We start from the raw sequence: 22,395 nt of genomic DNA on the forward strand, positions 1-22,395 counted from the left end.
GCATTTACAAATATAGAAATAACTTTGAATGTTACTTATTTAGAAACGTTGTATTTCGACCGTGTATTTTAGAAAACAGAGGCATTTTAGATAAACTTTTGTCAGCAGACCGTTTGAAAATGAAAACATCTGTTCAAAATTAAGCCAAAACGTTATTTGGACACATATTGTCCATAGTTAATGTGATGACCTATTAAGGTAAATCAGCAAGAAATTAGCAACTAGTGCTTAATACAAATTAATGGAGGCATAGCAGAGAATAGGGTTATTTATTCAGAAATAACAGCAGCAGACTTGTCCCATGAGCCTTTACTGTAGTCATTGATGTCCAAATATGATTTAGAAAAGATTACAGGAATGACACAATATTTCACTACATGAGTTCAAATGAGAGCTGCTTCAGCATATAAATGTGTCCACATGTTAGTTTGGCTTTGTTTTAAAATTAATTGTAAAAACTTAAGATTAAATAATAAAATCTACATCATTGGAAAATATACAACATAAACTATACAAAAACCAAAAGTGCTATCGAAACAAAAACAGGAAGTGGATGTTAAAAAACACAAAAAGTGCAAGATCATAGTATCAAACTATTTCACCCGTTTAACAAACCTGTGTGCCAACATCCAAAACATTTCATTTGAAGTTTTTAGTGCTATATACTGACATTTACAGGACACAGATTCCCTTCATCTACATTTTAAAAAAATCAATACTTTAACCATGCCATCAATTCAGAGGCACTCACAAGGGCTGCAGACTGTTTCAAGCAAAAAAAAAGAGTAAAATTCAAACATTAACCACTATAAATGAGACTAACTTGACAGCATTTTTAAAGGCAGTTTACATTAAGGTTGCTTTTGATATTTACACGAGCAGCTGAATTTCGAAACAGTATTTGCAGCAGGTCATAATAATGTTCACTTTTTTAGACAAGCATTGGACTGCATGTACATCTTTCACTCAGTCAGGTTGCATTCATACAGTTTGCAGTGATACATCAAAAATTACTCAGATAATGAATACTGCATCTGTTTCAAGAGGCTAGATTCAAACAGGCAAGTACAGATGTGTGGAGATTAGACACACAGAGAGGAAGGCCACAGTCTAGATCAGATGACACCACTGAGTCTGTGTGGAGCGACGGTTCTGTGAATGGGGAACACATACATAAGCTAGCACACTACAACAAAGCATCGCATCCCAATATGGCTCAGGGCCATTAGACACACTGGCAATCAATCAGATAATATGTACATAAAAAAGGTTTGCACTTATCTCAGCCGTTCACTGATAAAGAACTCAACTTCCAGGAACACAAAATAAATACACACTTATAACAAACGGACTCAAAACAGAAGCACAGCGCACACACATACTGTATATACATGTGCTGTTTGCCTCTAGTGGCCAGAGCTGGCTCTACGTGGCCTGTGTCCAGAGTGTGACCGTGCGGTCAGCAGAGGAGGACAGGAAAGAGAGGTGATGTGTGTGCCACCTGCACTGAATCACTTTATCAGCATGCTCTCCCACAACGGTCAACGGCAGCTGCTTCGTCAGGTCACCTGTGAACACATACAATTGTCCAAAACTGCTTTTGCTTTTAAACAAACTTTAAATGCTTAAAATGTTTACATATTTACATTTACAAAATGTATTATTATAAAAAAAAAAAAAAAAAAAAAAAATTCGTCTTGACTGTGGAAGGCCTGATAAAATGTTTTATGCTGCCCCTTTGGCACACATTGAATACATGGGAGAAAAAGAAATGATGCCCCTCCAAAAAATAAAAAAACTGTCTAAATAAATATTAATAAATAAATACTAAATATTTGTATTATTTTTCAATTCCTTTTTTATCACAAGCTTTTTATAACCTTCATGCAACCATGCAAAAATGTAAGTAATTCTAAAATAATGTATAAGTCATTTTTAGGGCTGCATTATTTTAATAAATAAAAAGTGAAACAAGTAAAAAAACATTTTTCATTTTCATTTAGTGTAACTTAATGCACTGAAATAAAATCAATTAAATTTATATAAACTTAAAAACAACAAAAACTACTAAAAATAGCTAAACAACCTTTAACTAAAATATAAATGAAAAAAAAAATATATAAAAATAAAAAAAAGATTCAAAATAATTAAAATAAAAACTTAATAAATAAAAACTATAATGACACTAGTTTCATTTGATGTGTAAACATTTTGTAAAATAAAATAAAGTAAATAAAATAAAATAAATAGATGTCATGCAAGGTTATTACAGTTACCGAAAAACATCATTAATTGAAATAAAATAAACTGAAAGAAATAAAACTGAAATAAAAATCTATATTTAAAATGTGTATGTTTGTTTGTGTTTACTGCCATTCCAGCTTCTTTGGTTATTTTCATGGCAGAGTTAAAACCAGCATCTAATAAAAAATGCTTAATGGATAAATGGATACGGCAGAGAGAACATGTTCAAAAATGAATATATTTAAGAAAAAGATATATAGATAAATATATATATATATATATCTATATATATATAGATATATATATTTAATAAAATATTTTTAAAACTAATAAACATGACAAATACACAAAAATTCTACAATGAAACATTTAATGAACTTTAACACTGAGGGTCATCTGAAATCTCACCTTGCAGGTCGGTGAGGATGACCTTGTTGTCGTAGGATCCTGTGAGCAGGTAATGAGCGCCGGGGGAGAAACGCACCGACCGGACATCGCTGGAGTGTGGCCGGTACGTCTGAACCATGCGCCCGCCTCTGATGTCATACAGCATACAGGAGCTGTCCTCCTGCCCTGATGCCAACAGACGCCCGCTCGGGTCCACTGCCACCGATGCCACAGGACTGCCTGTGAATTCACACACACCACATAAACCACATGAACAATCACACACGTACTATTACAGTTCAGCAGCAACACTGACCAAATCTGGTTACCCAGGAGATAAGATTTATATTCATTTTATATTGTTATTTCTCACAATACTTCTGAATGTGGTATAAAGACGTAAAGATGGTTTCATAGACAAGGCTTAGCCTAAACCAGTTATTTATATAAATATGCCTTAGAAAAAAGCATTACTGGTGTGCATCTTAAGACAAAACAAAGGCACTGACATGTTTTAAGACCAGTCAGTGCAAGTTTCTTTCAGTTGAAACAGCTCAGATTCATATTTTAGTCTAGGACTAGGCCTAAGCCTTGTCTGTGAAACCAGGGGATAGTGTCATAATTAACTGAACAATTAGAATGTATTACTGTATGAAAAAAAACAACAACAACAACAACAAAACTTTAATTACTTGGAAAAAAACCTGAAAAACTAAAAAATAAAATAAAATAAAATGTTTAAAAACATTGAACAATTGGTCGTTAGGGCAACATTTTAATTATATTATAAAATAAAATATTTATAAATATGAAATGTGTTATTTAATAAATGAGAAAAACAAAGAACATTATTAAATGTTCAACTAAAATTAAAATGAAAACAACATGTAAAAATAAAGTCTGATTCAAAATACTTCTAAAACCTACATTTTCTCAATGATACTAAAATAAGACTGGTCTGAAAGGGACTTAAATCTTGTAATATAAAACCAAATTGGCAGATTGAGCACATTAGTATGCAAGATGGAGGCCATGTAATGTTTCCAGTGAATCGACTCAGATATACTGATATATATTATATCTGATGTATATATATCAGATATATATTTACCAGGTCATACCAGCTCAAGGTGTTCAAGCTGGTTTTTGAAACATGATAGCTGTAACCATTTCTGATCAGCTTGACCTAAATGCTTTACCATGACTATTTCAGCCTTACCAGCACTTGGTCAACCGTCTAGACCAGTCTGAACCAACCAATAAGCATAAATGACCTGCGTGGACCAGCTAGAGACCATGTAAAACCAGCTAACACCATGTTCTAGCAGACAAAGTGCTAAAGTGTAAAAAAATAAAGCAGGTGAAGCCCACCTGCTCCTTGGAAGGCTGTCCCCACCACTCTCACACAGCTGGGCACTCGCAGGTCCCAGAAGCGCACCGTCTTATCCTGAGAGCCGGACGCTATCATCCACCCCCCCCACGTGTACAGAGACAGGATATGACCTGAGGAGAGAAGACACATACAAATCACATTAGGAATGAACATATTTACGAGAATCTGTGTGCATATAATATAAAGTCATATATTTTCGTGTGTGTACCTGTGTGTCCGCTCAGCGCGTGCAGGCCCTGTCCTCTCTGGCAGTCAGTTGTATAGATGTTACAGTCTCCGGCTCCTGCACTGATTAAAATCGCCCCTCCGCTCTCAGGACCCTCCATAAACGCCAGATCTCTGATAGTCCCATCATGCATACTGAACTCCAGATCAGGACCTAAAGCAGAGAGAGGCATTGTGGATGTGTGTGGATTAAACTACTTAAAGTAAAAGTCAAAATGTAACGAATAGATATCACCATACTTTACCAGTTGACTGATTACATTAAGAATTGGAAAAAAATTTTGTATTACAAGTTTACATTTATTCATTTAGTAGATGCTTTTAATCCAAAGCGATTTCAGCCTCTGTGCAGGAGAATTTTTTTTTGGGGGGGGAGATGTTAAATGTAATTCAAATCTACAGATGCAAACAGATAAGCCAAATAGCCTTAAATCTTAAAATTGGCCAGTGCATGACAAAAAGCCTGTAGTGTCTTTCTTAAAGATTAATGAATATTTGTTTGCAATCACCTGTAGCATTGCAGGTTTCAGGGTTGAAGGGCAGCACTTTGACGAATTTATCATTGGAGCCGGTGGCCAGTAGCTGTCCACATGGGCTCCAGGCTACACAATATATAGAGCCTTTGTGATGCTTGTTCCTCTTGAAGCAGATTACAGGAGGTTTACTTGTGCCCGAACCACTAAAAAAGAACAAAACAACTACAGTATATCAACAGATATATTCTGATTCTCTATGAATTAACAGAGGAGTTTACCCAAAAAGGAAAATTCTGTCATCACTTACTCCTGATCATGTTAACTATATAACTGACTTAAAAAAAAAAATAATAATAATAATTTTTTTTTGAAGAATGTTGGTAACCAAATAATTTTGGTTTCAAAATTTTTTTTTAAATACAGTATCTTCTTTGTGTTCCACAGAAGAAAGAAATTCATACAGGTTTAGATTTAACAAGTAAAATTTTAACGAAACATTACAATGACAAATAACAAGCACTGATTAATCATTCACAGTAAGAACAGGAATATGTATTGATGTTTTCTAATAGCAAAGAATTCAAACACTTCATAAAGTTTTTCATTTTCTAGTGTTTATAATAACAGCGTGTGGGCAGCTGACCTCGTGTCCAGTGTGTCAGGATAGGCACACACACGCAGCATCTTAGAGTTGGAGCCGACAGCGTACATTGTCCCTGTGGGGTGGAAGGCCACGGCCCGGACCGCCTGCGTATCCTCCAGGGTGTTGACCATCACAAACCTGGCTTTTGATTTATCTTTCTGCAACACACACATATAAAAACATTCTGTATGTGAGAAGGTTTTTTTAAAGATTAGGCGATATATTAATCCCTAATCGGTGTTTGATCTGAGAAGTTTTAAGAGCTGTAATTAAACCAACACTAAAGCGTTTAGAGAGACACAGAAGGAGAATGTGTTATTCAGTGAATGTTAACCATGTATACAGGAGTTTAGTATAAAAGAAACAGAATGAACAATTTGCAAAAACACAATTTGATGCAGTTTCAGCTAAAGTTTTGACAGCTTGTAAACCAGTGAGATTTTTACTTGAACATATATTTAAAAAGGCAGATAAATATCAGTTATAACTAAATATCTCAAAATAATATGTTTAGAAAATATATTTTTTAAATATTTAAATGCTTTATAATCACAGTTCACTAGTTTTTAATTGAGAGGTAAAACATACAGCGATGATGTACAAATAAACATTCCTAAGCCCGATTGATCATATTTGATACTCTTAAATTACACATACACAAAAAATATGGGAGGGAGTGTTTTTAGAATGATATTATACTTTAGATTTATACCTAAAAGACCTTTTACTTGCTAAAAAAGTATAAACTATCAATCAGATTGACAGAAAGCATGTAGTAGATTGTCTGTAACAGATTTTTCAGCATCACTGATCATGTTGTTAACTTAAAGGCCTTATAAATTTGCATATCAAATATGATACAGTCTGCTTCATTGGATTTTTTATGTTGAGCTGTAGGACGAACTGTACCTCTGGGCCTTTAGAGCAGGTCAAACTACTGTCATTGTGTCCAGTTTTGTCTCTCTGGGCACTGCAGGAAATAACAAACTATTTTTAAAACCCCATTAAGAACCCAAACAGTAATTACAAAAACATTAAAAGCAAATTTTACTTTTAAAAACATACTGGAATTAGATATGACAAAAAGCTCCCAAAACAATCTTACATTATGGATGCACTGATATAGAAATATTCAAACTCTTTCAATGAAAGTAAAAGGATTGAGTGTGAATCTCACCTCTGGGACAGTACAGGAGACTGGCTGGGCGGAGGGCAGGCTGCTTGACCTAATGACCTCTGAGGAGTGCTGGTGACCACATCGCTGGCTCCTCCACACCCTTCCTGTGTCTGTGGTGTGGCTGAAGCGTCTCTCACTACACTGGTGTTATTACTGCCTCCATTACACTGCTGAGAGAGAGCCTGCACCTCTTCTCCCAAATCATCCATTCCCACATTTAGTTCCTCCAGTCTCTGAATAGACCTGCATACATACACACACACAAAAACATGAAGCTTTAGAGTCATCTTGGAGCTAGTCGTGGTCTCAGGCGGCATGGCCATGGGCTGAGCATGTGATGCATACCACACACAACACAAGCCAGGAGCTTTCTCAAAACATACAAATACAAATTTTAATTAAATATAATTTTGAATTTAAATTAAAATTCACGTCTTCCGGTTCACCACGGTTAGCAAAAGTGAAAAAAAAGTGTTTATTATGTTTGTAATATGGATATTTATCTTACAAAAACGCATGGATTCACTACAGGGGGCCTTTATTCGGCCCCCGGAGCTGTGTGAGGGATGTTTTATTACAGATGCGTGCACTTTATTTCACGTCTTCTGAACTGTTGACAACAAATACCTGCTTACCCCTGTTGAAAGGGTTGAAAGGGCAAGGACAAATTTTTAATACAACTTCGACTGGATTATTCTGAAAGAAGAAAGTCACATAAACCTAGGATGCTTCGAGGGTGAGTAGAAGATGGATGAATTTTCATTCTCAGGTGAACTAACCCTTTAAGTAAAAAAAAATCAGTTTGCTTTTACGGAGATTCTGCAAGTCAGTAATCTTTTTATTTAAGGGTTTAATCTAAAACACCTGTAACAAGAATGTGCTCATACAGTTGCTTTCTGTCAGAGTGACCACAATAAAAACTGCAACATGAACATAAATACTAAAACTGCGAACATGAATACTAAAAGTTACATTTCTGGTTAAATGGGACTTTTTTTTAACTTTGAGCTAGATTATAAGATTCATTTTTATTCTATTAATAATTCTATAATTTTATCACATGTTCACTCACACACTAGGATAAGATATTTTGTAAGACAGAAAATAGGGATGTCAATTTTTATTCCCATGAAGATGCGAGAAAAGAGATGGGCTCTGTCCTGCTCATGTCCCATACACAGCCCTGTCAGAGCCCAATATGAAATAATTATCTGGGAAAATAATAATTAAACATAACTTAGTTACTAAATTTCTATTGCTTTCCATGGTAAAGGCCTTTGAATTGTTCCTATTTTAATGTACTTTTTTGAAGTTTGTGTCACATTAAAAGTGTAATTTGTACATTAGTGAATTGTTTTCGCAAAAGATCCAGCCCTGTTACTCACAGCTGATTTTGCACGTGTTTTGCACATGAGCCACACCCACCCCCAAATTAAACTTCTTAATTGACCATCAATACCTTTAATCGATCACATCTCTTATCGACAATTAATCGTTGACATCCCTATTAGAAAACAAAAAGGGCACTGGATTAAGTGGATATTTGGCAACAATCCAATACAAATACAAATAATAAATAGCATCAAAATATGGGTTTTTAGTTGGTGGGGCTCTGTGCCCCTGGACTGATGAAAGACTTTTTCCATTACAGACACACACATCAAAGTGCATTCAGCTTATAATATGTATTTGTGTTTGTGTTTTTTCACCCACTTTAAGGTGCAAAGCTACTCGCAGCACCATCTGTAGAGGCCTGAGATTCATCTCATTAGCCCTTCATTTGAAATTCATCTTAATCTCTGCCAAACACCACCCACCATTTCCACAACTGGTCATTTCCCAGTTGTCAATGGGGTTTTCCCCTGAAAATCCCCTGAAGAAGGTGGCATAAGGCCAGAACACACAGGCCACACATTTTTATTAGTTTTTAATCTGTTTTAAATTTCATTTCTGTGGCATTATAGTAAACACCTAAACTTGTCTTCACTGCCAGCAAGGCTTCTGTTGACAGAACAATAAGTGTTTCTTCTGCCCTCCCTTCCCCTTTGACAGGCTGCATTATTTATGGCTGTGGTCTTTAATGATGACATCACCAGTGGAACGGCACGGCATGGTTCCAAAACCTCCCTTTGTTATGATTCTGTTTTACAAGTGCGCTGTAACCACAGCAACAGAAGAACTAGAGAAGTATCTAAGCCGGACAAGAGAAGAGGGTCCTAAAATGAGTTCAGTGATTCTCAGATTTCAGTGTTTGCACCATTAAATAAACATTTTTGTAAGGGGTGGGAAAAAATTATTTGAGTCACATACAACATCAATAAATATACTCCAATAAAAATCCTTGCTATTTGCAGACATTTGGAGTGTGTTTTGTAAAGAGCAACGGATTTATTAAACTTTTTTTTTTTTATAATCTAAAATCTTTATGTTTAGGCTTAACCATCTCCTTAATCTTGATGAATCTCTCATCTCTTTCCATTATTTATTGACAGACAGAAAGAAACACACATGTCTGTAATTCAAGGGCCATCGAGTGGGATGACAACTGGAGGCTTACAGTCTACCAATAACTCACAAAATATTATAAGGACAGTAGGTTTAAAGAAATCCACATTAAAAACACAAAATGTAAAATATAACTAGAAAGTAACAGGATTTTGTAAAGCTTTAACATCATATCGAGTGCTGTCACTAAAAGCAAAAGAAAACAAACCAAATGAAACATAAAAAAACAACATTAATTCTATTTTTTTTTTATATTTATTATACTGTTGTTTTCTGTAAAAACTAAATTGTGTGAAAAATCCTAAATAATAAACTACTCCACAGATTATCCATACACTACTCCACTGTATATTACATATATGTGATAAAAATATAAATTTCAGGTATTACAAAAAAAAAAACAGTACAGCCTGCTTGTCAGGCTGGAGGAGACAATTTGTCTTGGGAAGAACAAATGCAAGCTACTACCCTGCCTGGTAATAAATAAAACACTATGTAAATGGGAGTTGAAAGTAGGTGTTAAGAGCATGTGTGTGTATTTGTGTTTGTATTCCTTAGGGAATTCTCCACCCACTTTGAGTTCCCTGGCAGCTCGCTGTACCATCTGTAAGACCCTGAGGTCATTCTCATCTATATCTCATTAGCCTTTCATTTGATATTCAACCTGCCTTGCCTTTTTCTCTGCTTCCTTTCCTTTTGATTTTAGCAGCATCAGATTTCACTTTGTGTCTTTGTGTTTGTAAACTTCAGCGGGTGTGATGCACATCATTGCAGCTCTAGAACAAATGCTGACCTTTGGATGTGATGTTAGAGGTGACGTGGAGCTCTGCTAACCTGGTAAGGAAGGTTTCTGTGAGGTTGTGCTTGGCGGTGGGCGGGGCCTCATGCTGCTGGACTCCGCCCTCTTGCAGCATCTGCTGGTAAAGTTCCCTCTGCTGCTGCTTCTGTTCCAGATGTTGCTGCACACGCAAACGCTGCCTGTAATATTCCTGAAACTGTTCTGTGGAGTCCCGCAACTATGAAAAAACAGAAGAGACAAATGTGCTGAGATATAAATGAAAAAGAGGTATGCTAAACGCTGTGCCTCCAAAGCATTCTATAATGCCCACAGATAAGCGTTCAGAAAAAAAAAAAACGCCTAGCATTTTCAGCTGGCTAAAAACTCTTTGGTAGACACACCGCCTTACTCTCATTTCTCTAACTGTTCCAAAGATGAACGGAGGTCTTACGGGTTTGGAACAACATGAGGGTGAGTTATTAATGACATAATTTTAATATTTGGGTGAACTAACCCTTTAACTTCTTACAACAGACTAAATGCCAGCATTCTAGAACTCAACAGTCACTAATGGTGAACATTCTAGAACTCTTCACCACAACCTCTGAGTCAACTTTCTAGAGCCCTTCAAACAAGAGAAATCTGTAAAGGTCAGCATACTAAAACTCATCACACAAAAATAATGTGAATTTATCAATGAACATTCTAGAATATTTCTAGTGACATTCCCCCACAAACACATGCCTAGCAACAGTAGCTTGGTGACAGCCAATCTAAGCCCTCCACAACGATGCAGTAATGCAGTGTAGCTCAGGGCTACAGACAGTTTCTGAGGGAAAACTTCTACTGCTCAGACATACAATTACAAAGCATGCAGTAAAACAGCAGTCCTAAATTAATCAGAGTGTCACAACAAATGATCCAACTTGAATGCTAAATTATTATTTGTTTGGCATGTTACTTTTCCAATTATTTTGTTTTTTTTAATTATTTTCAATTAAAATTAAGCACATTATTAACAGTAACGTTTTGAGTGCTTGATCTAATGTTCAGAAAATATCAATGGATTCATTGAGCAGCAAAAAGTACCTCATTCTTTTCCTCAGACCCAGGGGCTGGGGCATCCTGACCCGGGGCAGAGACCGGGCGAGAGTTTTGAGGTCCGGGTGAGCTCATCATTTTATCAGATGGAGTTTCAGTTCTGGAGCTGCAAGACCAGAGAGTCCACATTACTTTAGACACACACCTCACCGTTGTAATTATTTTGTTCTGAAAAGATTGTGCTTTCAAGTCATTCTGTTCTGCCAAACCAATCTCAGAAGTGAATATGCCTTGATTATGAAATGCACATTGGCATAGTGTAACAGGGTGTTTTAAACAAATAATACATATGAACTACCTTCAAAAGTTTGGAATACTTAAAATGTAAAAAAAAAAGGGTTTTGAAATAAGTCTCCTATGCTCACTCATAGACTCATTATTTTATCAAAAATCCAGTAAATGTTGTGAAATATTTTTACTATTTAAAATAACTGTTTAGATATATTTTAAAAAGCCCTTTGTTCCAAGAAGGCAAAGCCATTTCTCTAGTCTAGTTATTAGTGTCACATTATCCTTCAGATATCATTCTAATATGCTGATTTGCTGCTCAAGAAAATTTTTACTGAAAACATTTCTGTTGCCTAATATTTTAGTCGAAACTGTGATACACTAGCATTCAAAATTTTGGGGTAAGCTAAAAAAATAAATACTTTCTATTCGGCAAGAACGCATTGAATTTATCAAAAATGACAGCAAAGACTTAATAATAATGTAATAATGTTACAAAATAAATTCTGTTTTATTACTTTCTATTCATCAAATTAAATATCATGGTGTTCACAGAAAATATTAAGCAGTAAAAAAAAAGATTTATGACAACAATAATAACCATTATTAACATTTCAGCACCAGTAACAACTGCATATTAGAATAATTTGTTAAGAATCATCTTACACTGAAGAATGAAATAATGGCTAAAGAAAATTTGTAAAATTACTCAGCTTTGGTGAGCATAAGAAACTAGTTTAAAAAATATAAATTATTCTTAACTTTTGACAAGTAGTGTAAACTAAAATAAATAACTAAAATAATAATAATAACAATGACACTTTTTTTATTTAAAGCCATTGTGGTTTTATTAATCACAGCTAATTGTCTAAAAATCAGCTAATCCAAATGGTCCCATGGGTCGTATTAAGTATGTACAGGTTATAGTATTCAGGAGTTATCTTTAAAACTGTCCTCTATCTTAAACCCAAACGCAGATATTTCAGGTGTATCAGGTGATGTTTACCTTTCTGGTGACTCCTCAAAGATGCTGTGACATCCTGAATTCTCCATCATCACACTGCGGTTCAGGTGTTGAAAATTAGCGAATGAGTGTGACATGGGTGAAGTTTTACCTCCGTCCGTACCAGCTGCTCTCTTCTCTTGGCCAGAGAGTCCGTAGGACAGGCCGTCCAGCGCTGGGTTCAGAGAGCGTGTCATGTAAGTGTCCGCAGACTGTGGACGCCGAAGAGGAGACGCAGGGTACGGCGAGAGCTTGCTGATGAGTGGAGTGAGGAGGTCTGCGTAAGTGGCCTTGGTGGGTTTAACAAGCCGATCCACATGGATATCGAGCATCTTCTGCTCAAAGGCGCAAGAAAAGGCACTGGGCGACAGGTTCTGGAGCCAAGAAAGCAAGCTCAGGTCAAGATCATCACAGCCGTTCCCGCACAGCATGTCTATTCCCAGAAGAATCTCACTCTCTGTGATCTCCTCTCCAGTAGCTTTGCTCTGGCAAAACTCGACACAGCATTCATAAAGAAGGCCTTTAATGAGAAGCTGGAATAGACGGTTGGAGCTAGCGCGGAACCCAGCCTCACCCAGCTTCCGGTCAGCGGGAATAAACTCCGCCACCATGCCACAGGCCTCCTCAAAACACTGCACGCGTGCTGTACTCGGGTTCCAGTCCTTGAACTCGGCATGGTTGGTGAGGCGGGGCAGCGTCAGGAGAAGGCAAAGCTTGCTGTAGTCGTCTTTAGATGGACAAAATTCTTCCAGAGCATGCAAACATTTCACAGCCTCCTGCATGGTCAGCTCCAACTGAACACAGAGAGACAGAATGAAAAAGAAGTCAGAGCCATTTGCAAACAAGCTCTAATCAGTTTCTCACATGGAGTTACCATGGTTTTTTGGACACAATACTCTCAAGATCAAAATGCCAGTAAATTAAGCGTAACAGAAGCTATATAAAATAGTGCTGTGAAACAATTAATCGCGATTAATCGCATCCAAAATAAACGTTTTTGTTTACATAATATATGAATGTGTACCGTATATATTTATTATGTATAAATAAATACAAACACATGCAAGCATATATTTAAGAAAAAAAAATTATGTTTATAAATTAAATATATTTATATAAAATCTAAAAATATAAATATATAAATGTATATACATGTAAATATTTTCAAAATATACACCGTATATGTGTGTATTTATATATACAAAGTAAATAAACAGTATGCATACATATGTTATGTAAAAAAAACTTACATTTTGGATGCGATTAATCGCAATTAATCGTTTGACAGCATTGAAACTAAAGTGAGTTTGCATGTATGTTTTTTTATCTTCTGCTATATTTCAAGAAATAATATATTTCATATCTTGTTTGGTTTGCATTACTATTAATTATTATCAAGATAATAATTATACATCACTGTTTAAAAGTTTGGGGTTGGTAAGAGCTTTTTTGAAAGAAGTCTCAACATGGCTGCATTTATTTGATCAAAATACAACAAAACATGAATACTGTGAGTTATTATTGCATTTCAAACAACTGTTTTCTATTTTGATATATTTATATTATGTAACATATAAAATGTAATATATTTCTGTCATGCGAAAATAAATTTTCAGCTGACATTACTCTATTGTTTAGTGTCACATGATCTTTCAGAAACCATTCTAAAATACTGATTTGGTGCTCGTACAAATAAAAGTAATGCCACATAATGATAAACAGAATGAATCAACATGACATGACAACATAGCACTATTTCTGTGTAGGTTGTCATGGTGACACTGATGATACTCACATGTTGTGGCTCATCTTCGGCAGACATAGCGTTGTTCACACACAAAGCTTCCAGAAACTTCTGTTTCGAAACAATGTAGCGGAACCTAAGAGGACATGGAAAAATGCAGCACTATACGTTAAGTTTTTATTGAAATATTGATATAAATAAACTGCTCTTAATTTGGGTAATATTGCTACTTTTATATTGCTACATTCAGTGACTGCTTAAAAACTTAATGTTAATGCACAAAATAATTATTCAAAATTCTTAAGTGTAGAAGACTCAATTTATTTTCTTCCCATTCAAATGCAAGTACACTCCTACGAGATTTGATTCTAGAGAGATTCTGAGCTGATCTCTCACCTTTTTCTGTCAAATTTATCCTGACCCTCAAGAGGCTTGATAAACTGTAACACCTCATCCCACTGTCCATCCAGAATGAGCTGCCTGCAGCAGAGAGGAATCAAAGACCATTTGACTTCTAATAGTTGAATAATAATACCACTTTCCACAACTAACAATTTAGACAAGTTTAGACTATATTCAAAGAAACATTTTCCATGAAAACATGAGGTCGAAATAAACATTTCATTATCAGACTGGTATTAACATCGTATTACACTCAAAAAGTACATTAGAGAACATGTTCAGGAAGTTTAACATGGTGATGAAACTCTGGGTAACACTTTAGAATAGGTAACACCTATTAGTTGCTTATTAGCATGCATATTACTAGAATATTAGCCATGTATTAGTGCTAATTAAGAACATATTAATGCCTTATTCTACTTGACCTTATTCTACATCCCTAATCTTACCCAATACCTAAACCTAACAACTACCTTACTAACTATTAATAAGCAGCAAATTAAGAATTTATTGAGAGAAATGTCGTAGTTAATAGTTAAAATATGTTACCTATTCTAAAGTGTTACCGAACTCTGTATTTGCCTTATTATCAGTCTATTCCAAGCAGGGCAGTGGTGTGAAAGGCACCTTTGTTTATAATGGGGCCGGATTCTGAAAAGGGACCCAAACTCTTGTGCACTTATTCAGTGAGTAATGAATGAGTAATGAATGAGTAAAGTGGACATGGGCTGTGAAACTTAAATCAAAATTGTCTATACTCTTACTTGAGTTTAACAGTAATGGTGAAATACATGCAACTCAATTTTATCAAATCAATGCAGAGTAAAACTACTTTAAATAGGCAAACTCAACCATTACATAAGGTGCTGGCAACCTATATGGCACAAGAGCCAACACTGCACCACATTAGAAGTTAATTTTAACCTGAACCTTTAAAAATGGTTATGTGGAAGGGGGGATGGTACAGTAAAAAATTAAAAATGGTACTTCATAACATGCTGGCTCCTGCATTATATGATTGGCTCATAATGCCACCACATTAGGCTTTTAATATGGATTTAAACTCAGCCTGAGTCTAAGGTGTTTATGGATCAAACCTGAGGAAGAGCATGTCGTCTGAGTACAGGCCATTGATGACCCCGCTCTCCTTCTCCAGGGCCAGCATGCTAATGTGCAGCTTGCGCGAGTTCAGGAAGTCCAGCATCACCTTGATGATCTCCACTTCCTTTACATTTATGATCTCCTCAGCCGTCATGGTGGCAAGCTTTCGCAGAAACAACAAGAAAACTAATGCATCATTTAGCAGATGGTTTGAAATAATTCATTAACATGAATTCAGAAATCATTTTCCCTCCCCAGATCTGAGGCTAGGCTACAAAATACATGACTTTATGGCTCCTCTTATCACAGCGCTTATGACTATGTTTCCAACTGTCCACCCTGATGGCAGTCCTGGTTTAACATTTATTAACTATATTCCTTAACATTTCAACATTGACTAATACTTTATTAAAATCAAAAGCTGTGTCATGAACAGTTGTATTTTTATTACATAATGTTAACAAAGACAGACACTGTAACAAATGTACTGCTTATGGGACTTTATTATTTATTACTTCAGTTTATAAACCCCTTGATGTAGCTATAAAACACTCTAGCGCTGGAAGACTACAAGTGAAGAAGTAACAACCTTCTAATTAAAATACCAAAGCAATGTTAAGACAAAGAAAAGTCAACATACCAGAAAATGCAAATATAAACACACAAAAGCATGGGAGGTGACCTGACATTCTACCAAAACAAAAACAGCCGTTCCTCAATACCATCACATCACACATCCAACTTAACCCATTTAAAATAACTGTAAATGATTATAATGAAAATACCACTAAGAATTTTGTTTTAAAAACACATATTATTTCTGATAGCTAAATGAATAAGTACTATAAGGAGAAAACTATTAATTAATATGAGATATTATTCCAATAATAGTATTCCTTTAAAATAATATGATACACAACTAACGTTATATATGTTTAATTTACCAAAAAATTAAAAAAATGGCAGGTAGATTTGTAGTAGTCATTAAAGAGAGTCTGAAAAAAATATACACTATAAATTCCTAGTCACCCATGCATTTCTACAACAAGCACAATGTAGTATCTTCTGAATTGCTTTTGGGGATTTAAAACTTTAACCTTATAGTAATAGAAGCTCATTCTTTGAACCACTAAGCCACGCGACCCCCAAACATGCAATATGAGAAACGCAGATTTGCTTAATTCCAACACGTTGAACCTGCATGAGTTCATTACAATGCATCTAACGTTATCTAGCCGTTAACACTGATTATGTCCTAAATAAGCCACATAACATCCCATCAGGCACCAGTGAGAACGGACTGAAGACGTTCTGTTCTAGCTGCGGGGGGAGAGTGTCTGTGTCCTGCAGGCTCCGCAGCAGCAGCCTTCCCCGGCCTCGCCTATCCTCAAAACAACGGAGATAACCGTCACGAAGAGGGATTTTAATCTCACCTGATAATCTTTACATATAAAGGAAGTGCAGAAATCCTCTGTGGGTCCTCCGAGGGTGTGTTGACACGCAATGTCTGGTGATTTTTCCCAAGTGTTTCGAGGAAAGAGACTCTTGTTGTCCCTGGCGCTCGCTGGTTGTCAAGCGCAAGCTTCCTCTGTGCTCTCCACCAATCCGCGCTCACGCACACGAACCCCCGCTAAACCCGCCCAGGCCCGCACTGAACTGCGCATTATTAACAAACCGAGGCTTAATGTGGATTTGTGATTAGCAGTATTATGTGCTCATTATTCTATGCGTGTAAACTAATTCTAAGCCGAGAAAGTAGCGGTTTATTGAGATTTGTGGGGTTTAAGTGATGGAATTATCATGTTCTAATTGATTGTAAATTATTACAAACAGCACACAAATACAAATAGCACAATATTCAAATACAAATAGATAAAATATTACACATAAATATAAGAAAGTTACACAATTAATAACCGATATATGGTTCAAAATGTATTGCTCGTGGTTTAAATGTTTCCACTGGGGACGTCATTTTGTATTATTTGTATTTGTATGACTCTTTTGACCCGATTATTTTTTAGTGAGTCTAAAACACACAGCGGGACTAGTATAACCCGAGTCCCCAACAAGTGACACTTTAGGTCGTTTTTTAGAGAAACAAAATGCATACAGAGCGACTAGTGTACAGACTCTCTAATGAATCACTCCAAAACACCGGTTCTTTTTAGTGAATCAAACGCATTTACAAGCTTTCAAGCTTTAAGAATTAAATCACTCATTGACAGCACTTTCTCAATAGCGTTCTCAATAGTTTTTGTTTATACATTATAATAAATTAAATAAGTTTTGTTGTTGTTGTTGTTTGTTGCAATGCATTTAGTATTTATTTTTTAACAGTTCCATTAACAATCATATTACTTCTAAAGAACCAGAATGGTTAAATTTTTATGATTCCCATCCATAAACATAATTGCTCACTAAGTCATAAATAATGTTATTACAAGCAAATAGTACTACTGGAATAATAATATGTCAAACAGGTAAGGTTTTGGTTGTAAATCTGTATTTATGTTGAGGTTAACATTCAAATACAAACAGACAAAGCATATGATGAACAAACAGCAGACATGACCTGGAAAAAGATTAGACAGCGTGTGGAAATGAACATCTCTCAGAAGAGCTTACTTCTGCTCTTATCACATCCCGTCATACTTGCCCCTGTTAAACATAATCTTTTTCATATGAAAAATATCAGTAATATTCAATGGCTTAAAAAATATGCTTAGTATGTAAAACTATATCTGTACAGCATCAATAAATTCAAACAATGATTTACTTCCCTTAGTAAAAATAACAAATATCTCAAATCTTTTGCACCTGCAGACAAAATGTGTTACCGGACAACAGCCTGCCCTAATAATCGTAGCTCTTTAAAATGCACATCATAATTAAAAATGAGTTACCACATGATTTAGCAATAATATGCACCATCTTTTTGAAAGCTTCATTATCTAATATTCAATAACTCAGTGTTTCCTCTGTATTATTCATATGGAAATTTCCTCAAACAGTCAGCTAAACTGATCTGTCTCTCTAAAATGTATGTTTCAAACATACACGGCACCCAGATATTCTGGATCATGACACTAGCGATAGTTTTATAATTCTAGCTAATATGTTCAGTTTTGGTCCTCAACTTTCTCAGTTAAAGGCCCCATCATTACGTTTACATCACATACAGAGTAGCACGAGCATGTTCATTTTATAGAAAGTCTTGAGCGAACAACTCTCACTGTAGCTAATTTAACACGTTCCTCTGGAGTAGCAGTTGCGCAACAATTACGAATCCTACCCAAAATATAAAAATGCAGACATTAAATAAAGCAAAAATTTGAGGTTCCAGTACATTAAATGTGTTTTCAACTGCATGACCATCTTAAAGTTAGTCTTCAAGTGTAGTATGTCCCTAATATTCTTTTACACCTGCACAAACACAGAAGAAGCAGACCGTGTCTCTTCACACTATGCAATAACTTGCTCATAAACTCAGTAACTGTGTGCGTTAAGCGTTGCATAAAAGAGACAACAAGACAAGCATAAGGCCACAAAATCAAAATCACATAAAGGCGCATCCATCAGTGCTGCAAACGATGTGTATTGTAGAACAGAAGGTTTCGAAATTCGCCACAAATGAACATCCAAAGCCCACAAAAGTGTTTTCTTTACATTCAGGATGTGCATTGTAATGTCCGATAGGCAGGAACACTCAGGAATCTGCCAGTGAGCTGTCAACTTATTTGAAGAGTTTTTTGGGTGTGTTTTGTTTCTTGATCTGCCAGAGGTGGCTGTAGATGGTGATGGCATCCACACTCGCTGACATGGTCTTGGCGGGGATTTTGCTGAACTGTTTCTTATCCGAGCTGTACTTGTAGAGGTTTTCAATCATTTTGGGTGTGATGGTCTTTGGCCCGATGCCAGCCAGCTTGTTGATCTCCTCCGCCTCTGGATAATACGTGTACAGAGAGCGAAACTGGCAGCCAGTGTCTCTGAACAGAATCAGGAAGTTGTTGGCTTCGGTTTTCTCCATTTCCTGGGAAAAGTAAAACACAAATACTTACGAATATGAAATAATTATTATTCTCCTTCAGGTTTTAAATGACAATCTAGACCTCTAACGGCTACACCAAGTATATCAAGAATTGTTTATTTAAATAGGACTCATGTAACATCTTTATATTCCACAACCCCAAGATAGAAAAAAATAATAATACATAAATAAATATTTATTTGTTACATAGATTAAAACATTTAATTCTCCACATTAATCAAATAGAATGTTCTTCAGCAAGGATTTTGCAACTTTTTTCCCCCTCACATCCAGGATTTTGTTCTTCTGTCCCTCGTTGACACGGCCTGCGAGGCAGCAGTGAGCCAGTGCGTTCTGGATGATGTATTTATTTGATTTAGCACTGGGCTCCTTATACAACTTCGGCCCTTGAGAGGAAGACACATAAGAATTAGATGAAGAGATCAACAATTGTGTGCAGACTATTGTTGTGGGTCAATTCTACCCATTTGAAATGGCAAAGTTCATTGTATTCAGTTTTATTTTTGAGTAAATTGCATAAAGCTTGTTGGTAGCTGATATACAAATATATATAAATTTAAATTATGTTCTTCCACACCAAGATTTAAGGTTAAAATTAAAAAATGTTTCTTTTCTTTTTTTGCAGTTCATTAAAACAAATAAATGTTTCAAAGTACAAACATTCAATATACACTACCATTAAAAAGTTTAGGGTCAGTAAGATTATTACAAATAAATCAATACTTTTATTCAGAAAGGATCTAAAAAGTAACACACACACACACACACAAAAACACTTGCTACAGTGCTAAAAAAGATTTGTTAAAATGCTGTTCTTTTTACTTTCTATTCATCAAAATGTTTTGAAAACGTGTGACAGTTTACACAGAAATATAAAGCAGCACAAATGTTCTCAACATTGATGAGAAGTAATGCAATTCAGCATATTAGAATGATTTCTGAAGGATCGTGACACTGAAGACTGGAGTAACGGCTGCTGAAAATTCAGCTTTGCATCACAGGAATACATAACATTTTAAAAATATATTAAAATTAAAATTTTTTATTTTCAATTGTACTCTATTTCACAATCCTACTGTTTTATTGTATTTTTGATCAAATAAATGCAGCGTTAATGAGCATACTGTAAGTCGCTTCTTTTAAAATCATAAAAGTGCATGCATAATAGTGCATAATAAAAGTGAAAATATTTTTAGATGCAGTATTGCATGTCACACTGCAAGACTGTCATGTCACCTGTGTATTCTGCAGAGGATTCTGATTCGAGCTCCCAGTTCTCCCCATTTCCACTTACAGATGGACACGGTGACAGAAAGCCCTCTGTAGACTCTGGCCTGAAAACACACAATCAGACACACTTAAAATAGCTCTTTTATAAAGCCTGAAGTACTAATTTAACAGGTGGCCCTTACTGCGGCTGGATAAAGCAATGTTTCATATGAAATCAACTGCCCCAAAACCAGTAGTAAGCATAATTCCACACACCGATGTTGAGAAGCTGAAGGCAGTAAAAAAGGAAGCGGAGCGTAGATGAAACTGAAATAGATTACTCATTGCACTATGTTCTAACCAGGTGCAAGTTTCCAGCAACTATTTCAAGTCATTTAAAAAGCCCAAAGTGAAAGAAAAAATTCTGTATGACTTGTCATAGAAGTAATAGCCAATCAGAACGCATGTGATGCTTTTATTCAGTGATGCCAAGCATGATTCTGTTGCAACCAGATGGACTGACAAAATGTTTTGTTGCTTGTCATTTTTTGCTGGACAGAAACGAACATGGAAGAGGTATAATTGATCACTTACAACTGGTTAAAGGAATAGTCCAACCAAAAAAAAAAAAAAAAACACAACAGAAGATATTTTGAAGAATGTTGGTAGCCAAACAGTTTCTGGTCCTACTCACTTCCATAGGATTTTTGTCCATATTATAGAAGTCAATGCGACCCGAAACCATTTGGTTACCAACTTTCTATGTAGGGTTGAAAAAGTACTGACTTTGTAGGTACCGAAATTTTAAAAATGAAATGCTACCAGCATTTTCCACCATTTATTGAAAGTCTTTTTGACAATCCTAAAACTACAAAATATCTCTTTGTGTTTTATAGAAGAAAGAAAGTCTACAGGTTTGGAATAAAATGTTAATTTTTGGGTGTACTATCCCTTTAAGACATGATGCTAAATTGCATTTCATAAACAATTCCGAAAAGATGAGCAATTTTCTGGTGCTGCTATGATAAATTAGCCAACAAAAAAATCACTACAAAACCAAACAAAATATGACAAAATATGAACTGAAAGAAAACAAAGACTGCCACTGATTGTTTTATAACAAATGATTCAAATATGATAATTACATAAAAGCTTATAATGCTCCACTAATATGCTGATGAACCAGTGAACTGATCTGTCCAAGCGAATGAGTTTGTCCAGCGCCCAAGCTGAAATGACAAGCCATCAGAGCCCTGTGAGTTAATGACATGGGTGTGATGCTGTCTGCAAACTGACCTTCCCTTTCTCCCTTTAGAGGAGCTCAGAAAGAAACACAGACTGCCAGGAGACAGTCTGCTGCCTCTGAGCAACCACAGAAAAGACAAGAGACACCACAGACAGAGGAGGACAGAGGGTTATGAACAGGACAACAAAGATGTGTCACAGTACTGGTTAATACAAGACTGTGACATTTATAATCTCGACACAAACTATCATTATTTTCTCTGTTTTTGAATGATTTTTTTACAGGGAAGTTAACAGTGAACTACGGACGTGGTCTCACCTGGATGTCCTCTTCTCTGATTTGACACTCTCATTGTCTGCCAAATTAAGGGAGGCAAGTGATAAGCTGGACACGGAATATCCACGAGGTCGTGACCCTGAACACACAAATCCACATGCATATACATGCACATAATTGGCAAACATTTTCTTTAAGAAGCCAGT

At 35.7% G+C, this 22,395-nt stretch overlaps 2 protein-coding genes across 2 annotated transcripts in view; both read right to left on the reverse strand.

Annotated features, from left to right (window-relative positions):
• Positions 1-253: 253 nt before the first annotated feature.
• Positions 254-17,035, reverse strand: LOC132096137 (WD repeat-containing protein 47-like). The gene is made up of 15 exons (XM_059501338.1): positions 16,841-17,035; positions 15,404-15,570; positions 14,301-14,384; positions 13,956-14,040; positions 12,164-12,954; positions 10,918-11,035; positions 9,885-10,066; positions 6,546-6,788; positions 6,278-6,338; positions 5,369-5,526; positions 4,759-4,928; positions 4,233-4,403; positions 4,003-4,134; positions 2,653-2,871; positions 254-1,568 (listed from the first exon to the last, which is right to left on the reverse strand). Exons 2-15 carry the CDS (start codon positions 15,559-15,561, stop codon positions 1,426-1,428), a joined length of 2,715 nt encoding a protein of 904 aa, XP_059357321.1. The 5' UTR covers positions 15,562-15,570; positions 16,841-17,035; the 3' UTR covers positions 254-1,425.
• An 861-nt stretch (positions 17,036-17,896) lies between these two features.
• LOC132096155 (calmodulin-regulated spectrin-associated protein 2-like) overlaps positions 17,897-22,395 on the reverse strand; it is a 50,936-nt gene continuing 46,437 nt past the window's right edge. Inside the window, exons 15-19 of the mRNA XM_059501368.1 lie at positions 22,232-22,328; positions 21,964-22,029; positions 20,695-20,792; positions 19,726-19,844; positions 17,897-19,440 (exon numbers count right to left, since the gene is read on the reverse strand). Coding sequence (XP_059357351.1) covers positions 19,144-19,440; positions 19,726-19,844; positions 20,695-20,792; positions 21,964-22,029; positions 22,232-22,328 — 677 coding nt within the window. The 3' untranslated portion in view covers positions 17,897-19,143. The remainder of the gene's footprint in view (positions 19,441-19,725; positions 19,845-20,694; positions 20,793-21,963; positions 22,030-22,231; positions 22,329-22,395) is intronic.

The sequence above is a fragment of the Carassius carassius genome, chromosome 20 (assembly GCF_963082965.1).
Source record: "Carassius carassius chromosome 20, fCarCar2.1, whole genome shotgun sequence".
Classification (NCBI taxonomy): domain Eukaryota; kingdom Metazoa; phylum Chordata; class Actinopteri; order Cypriniformes; family Cyprinidae; genus Carassius; species Carassius carassius.

Excerpts from the sequence above, each read along its gene's own strand:
- LOC132096137 (XM_059501338.1), bottom strand. The coding sequence starts at position 15,561 with ATGACGGCTGAGGAGATCATAAATGTAAAGGAAGTGGAGATCATCAAG. Across the intron at positions 14,385-15,403 it reads GACGACATGCTCTTCCTCAG|GCAGCTCATTCTGGATGGAC; the intron begins GTTTGATCCATA and ends TCTCTGCTGCAG. Across the intron at positions 1,569-2,652 it reads CATCCTCACCGACCTGCAAG|GTGACCTGACGAAGCAGCTG; the intron begins GTGAGATTTCAG and ends ATGTGTTCACAG.